General features: G+C 40.9%; 2 protein-coding genes across 14 annotated transcripts in view; both read right to left on the bottom strand.

Annotated features, from left to right (window-relative positions):
• Positions 1–5,000, bottom strand: part of LOC143299914 (uncharacterized) — a 110,642-nt gene that overhangs the window by 36,871 nt on the left and 68,771 nt on the right. The gene's annotated exons all lie outside the window — the stretch shown is intronic.
• The window catches only part of LOC143299916 (uncharacterized), a 113,939-nt gene that overhangs the window by 104,977 nt on the left and 3,962 nt on the right, over positions 1–5,000 (bottom strand). The window contains exons 2-4 of the mRNA XM_076613447.1: positions 3,300–3,521; positions 2,497–2,682; positions 633–761 (exon numbers count right to left, since the gene is read on the bottom strand). Coding sequence (XP_076469562.1) covers positions 633–761; positions 2,497–2,682; positions 3,300–3,521 — 537 coding nt within the window. The remainder of the gene's footprint in view (positions 1–632; positions 762–2,496; positions 2,683–3,299; positions 3,522–5,000) is intronic.

Raw genomic sequence — 5,000 nt, 5'->3', positions numbered from 1 at the left:
CTGCACAAACTGTGATTTCTCAGAAAACGTTTATATTTACGGTTGCAGTAGTTTCCTGTATAGCCGGTTTTACACGTGGAACACCGTGCTGTCACTCTGTCACACCCCTGCTGACATCCGACGTTACAGGGAATGGAGCACTGGTCCCCGAACCTCCCTGCAACACATCCTGAACAGAGAGAAAGAACCTGTTTAGGATATTGCATGACTTGTCATTCACTTTGGAATATGGGATGTAATGAGAGAGAGAGAGAGAGAGAGAGAGAGAGAGAGAGAGAGAGAGAGAATATGTATTTCCTTGTAGAGGGCGTGGGTGCGACGTTACTCAATTCAGTTCTCTCTCTCTCTCTCTCTCTCTCTCTCTCTCTCTCTCTCTTCTTGAAAAAAATGCAGATGACACGACAAAACAATGAAATGTAAAGTTCCAGTCTGAACAACTCACTTCATTTCCGAATCTTTTTTTTTTTTTTTTTTAATGTATATACATATCTATATTTTCGCCATCTAATCATCTCATGATCATCATCGTCGTCGTCACTAGGGCGGTATCAGTTAAGTTGTAGTAATTTGTGCGGACGTATGATCGATAGACAGAGATGCCAAGTGTCTTGGCGATTCTTTTTTTCACTCACCGTCATAACAATACCCAGTGTCCTTGTAACAGAAGTTTTTGCCCGGTCCTTTCCCACAGTGTTGACTGCATTGTGAGTTACACGATGACCCGTACGTGCCCACTGGACACTCACTGACTTCACTGGGCACTGTACACACACAATGACCACCAGGTCTGTATAACTAAACAAAACACGGTGGAAGCTCTGTAAAACACATTCTTGCGACCGATTTTGTGAAATTGTCTTGACCGATACCATGGAAATTAAAACTGTCAGTACATGACAACCAGCTTTTTTTTCACATTACTATGCTGTTTGGTTTTCTATTGGTTTCTTTCGTTTTAATTTTATGACACATTAGACGAATATGTTTTAAGTGAATGTCGTGCAATCACTGGACAGCTGATTATACATTTTTGGCTATATCTTACACTGACAGAGACACGGATACAGACAGGTACAATACGAGACAGGCAATGGCCTCTCATGAAGGGGTGGTGTAAAAAAAATATATATAAAAAAACAACATTTAAGAGATAATAGAAAATAGATATGTTACACAACAAATATGTAACCTGAAAATTAGAAAAAGAAAAAAAAACAACCAACAGCTATATGTAACATTTCTAATTCACAAATAATAACACAGACGAAAAATATGCAAACACTTAACTGCATATTATACTTCTATTTTTAAGGCTTTATACATTTAAAAATGCTAGTTGCATATTAACACGTTCGTCTGTGGATGACATAAGCAAACACAGTATGAACAGGGAAGGTTGCCTAAAATTTTTGAAGGAGTCAGCTGATTTCCAGGATTGTCAAACACAGGACAACAAAGAATAAAATACAGTTCATTCTCTTTCGCACATTTCCATAGAGGGCAAATAAGGTACTTTTCATTATTACAGACAGGGAGGAGAAGAAGAGATGTGAGGGATTTCATTTGCCAGAACACAGCTGCACCTCAGACAGATGTCTGAGAGAGTCTGTAGTGACAGTGAAACTGTCAATGTGAGTGAAGACGAGGCGCTACCCGCCCCCCCCCCCTCAACCCTCACCCCCTGCCCCCCCCCCCACCCCCCACCCTTCTCTTTCTCTCTCTCTCTCTCTCAATATATGTAACAGCATATGTAATCCTGCCTCCGTTGCCTGCCGTGTGTGTGTGTGTGTGTGTGTGTGTGTGTGTGTGTGTGTGTGTGTGTGTGTGTGTGTGTGTGACCCTCACAATAGTATATCCAAATAAGAGAGATCTTCACTAATTTACTAGTTTAAACTAAATGCTTTAAAACTAAACATGGCAAAACGTCACACGCTACTGTGGAGGACTACTCTCAAATGCACATGTACTCTTTGAGTTTGAATGTGAAGCTTAAAACCCTTTTAACCAAGATTGCCGGGGGCAAATCGTTAAAAGATGTTGTTGGTAATTTTGTACTGCTGTTGAAAAAATCTGAAAGTTTGCTTCGAGGTCTAGTTGAAAATTTGATTTTATGTTATTAAGTTTACAGTTATCTTTGTTCTTGGTTCTCGTTCCTTTGTATATGTTTTGTTTGTTTATTTTTTTCGTAAAAAAATCACATTATGTAGATAGATGTTAAACTCAAGAAAACACACACACACACACACACACACACACACACACACTAACACTAACACACACACACACACACACACTAACACACACACACACACACACACACACACACACACACACACACTAACACACACTAACACACACACTAACACACACACACACACAAACCGTCCAAACTTATATCAATAGACAATTAAACAGAAGAACACGCACATGCACAGACACAAGAGGGAAGGGCAGAAATAAAAACAGGCAGGAAGAGTCCTGTATCTACACACTCACCCCAGATTTGCATTTCACACAGGTTCAGTGTCTGGTCATTGCCGCTTCTGGTGATTCGGACTGTCTGTCCATACATGACGGCAGAACACGTCACTTCCTTCTGTCTGGCGTAGTTGGGGATGGACTGTATCCATGCACATAGCTGGCTGTCCACAGTGATGGCGGAGGGGTAAAGTCGGTTGTTCACTAAAGAAGAATAAAATGAGATGGTCAAACCCAGTAATGTTCCAGAGGTGTGGGATATATTACTAAACTGACATACAAAACGTCCGACTATTTCCATCAGTAACTCCGACGTCCAACACCAAAAGGAAAGGGGCACGGGATTTTATCATTATCATTATCATTATTATTATTCATACCCACTGACGGTTTCCTTTGACAGCAGTATAACTTTGAGAGGAATGGGATAAAAATCCATTCTTTTACCAAATGACTGCATACAGGAAAATGGAAAGAAGAAGATTAAATACTCTGAAAGAGATCGAGGGAGGAAGGGAGAGGGGCGTTGTTTTCGAGAATGGAGGAGGAACGGAGAGAGAGAAGAAAAAAAAAGAGGAGTAGAGGGGAAAACTGCACGTGAAATAGTGTTTGTGTGGAGGATGGGAGGATGGTTGTGGGGAGAAGGGCGCGTGGAGAGTAGGAGAGGAGGGGGGTTGGGAAGAGGATATCAAGTGAAATTATACGTTGCGAAAAGGGGGTGGGGGGGTAGAGATGAACAGGAGCTCGTGGGGAGAAGATGGGGGGGGGGGAGAGAAAAAAAGAGAAGCAAATTAATGTCTGAATGAGGGGACACAACTCACAGTTGTCACGCGCCCAGACGACGATTCTGTTCACGGGGAAGGTCCTGCCCAGGTCCACCTCCCACCACGGGTTGCTGACAATGTAGCCATAATCATACAAAGTGGTGTGAATACAGTTAGCTGGATAGATGCCGCTCGTGTCCCCGTTGGCTGCCCTGCTGGAGGGCCCTTGGGAAATCTGCTTGTTGATCTGCCTGTATGACTTGTTTAGTGCCACGTTGACTGAAACGCGAGCGCGCACGCACGAGCACACACACACACACACACACACACACACACAAGAATTCAAGCAATTTGCATCTTTAAATATGATGTGGGGCATTGAAATACATGTTGTAACATTTTAAGACTACAGCAGGAATTATAAAACATTCAACCGTACTCACGATTTCGAATGTTAAGCGCACGTTTTTACTGCCTCTCTCTCTCTGTATACATCTATATCCATATATATATATATATATATATATATATATATATATATATATATATATATATATATATATATATAACCAGGCTAGCATTAATATTGGTATCAGAAAGTGAATTACCATTATAAATCTCGCTGTATATCTTTCCCCCGTGGCGATTCCGGGGTGTCTGTCAGAATAAAATTGTATCCCCACCTTCTAGAAAATCCTTACAAGAAATTTCCTCTTTTCTATCGCTCTGTTTGTTTCTGTTTTTTTGTTTCGTTTTAGTGTTTTGTTTTGTTCTTGGGGTTTTTTTCTGATTTGATTTCTGTCGTCTCTCCCTTTCTTAACTTCTGCCTAGTTGGTCAGTTCGCCTATATTTGAGAAAGCCGTGATTATCTTTGTCTCCTTCGGGACTTGATAATTAGGTGTTCTTACTATGTTGTCTTATTTCTTTTGCGTTTAGTGACGTTGAGTGAGGTGCCTGTTGACATTTTTTGGGGTTTGGATGCCAGAGATTATATATACATATATATATATACAAATGTATATATATATATATATGTATATATGTATGTATATATATATATATGTGTGTGTGTGTGTGTGTGTGTGTGTGTGTGTTATGCTTATGCTCCAGGATATTTCTTTAAAAATCTTCTCGAGGAAGGTTGACGGAATGGTCAATGTCAGAAACATGTCATAGGTTTGTGTGCATGGATGTCACTTTACTTGTGCCAAATTGTCTTTTCTATCTTTCATGTTCAATGGGATCGAATTCAAAATGTTGTTTTCAGTCCTGATATGGCTCTGTGTGTTCGGCTAGACGATAACAAACAAACGATGTCGGGATACAGAAAGAAAAATATGCTGTGTATCTGTAAAAGGCGTTAGCAAGAAGAGAAACAATGATTTCTCTTTCTTTAATAGGTTTATTTGTTGCTGTTTAATGCGACTGTACTACGCTATTGTAATAAAAAAATGTTACATTTTGACGTATGCTGATTTCGTTACATATTTCTGTTTCTGGTTGCTTTCATACTTGATTTGGATGACATGACCGCTCGTGATTATTACTGTAAATGAGGCTTTGGCCTTTAACATTATAAAATTCCGTTCTCTGTTTTCCTGCCATTTTCTTTCTCTCACACCACCCTTTTCCCCTTTCCCTCCCCCTTCATCACCTCCCCACAGCCCCTCCCAGCCCCCCGAAACTTCGCTCAGCCCCCCCACGCTCCCCCCCCCCCCCACACACACACACCCTCCCACACACACACCACTTCAAGCG

Source organism: Babylonia areolata, chromosome 25 (assembly GCF_041734735.1).
Source record: "Babylonia areolata isolate BAREFJ2019XMU chromosome 25, ASM4173473v1, whole genome shotgun sequence".
In the NCBI taxonomy this organism is placed as follows: Eukaryota; Metazoa; Mollusca; class Gastropoda; order Neogastropoda; family Buccinidae; genus Babylonia; species Babylonia areolata.
The sequence above is the reverse complement of the archived record's forward strand: the minus strand, read 5'-3'. Positions and strand labels throughout refer to the sequence as shown.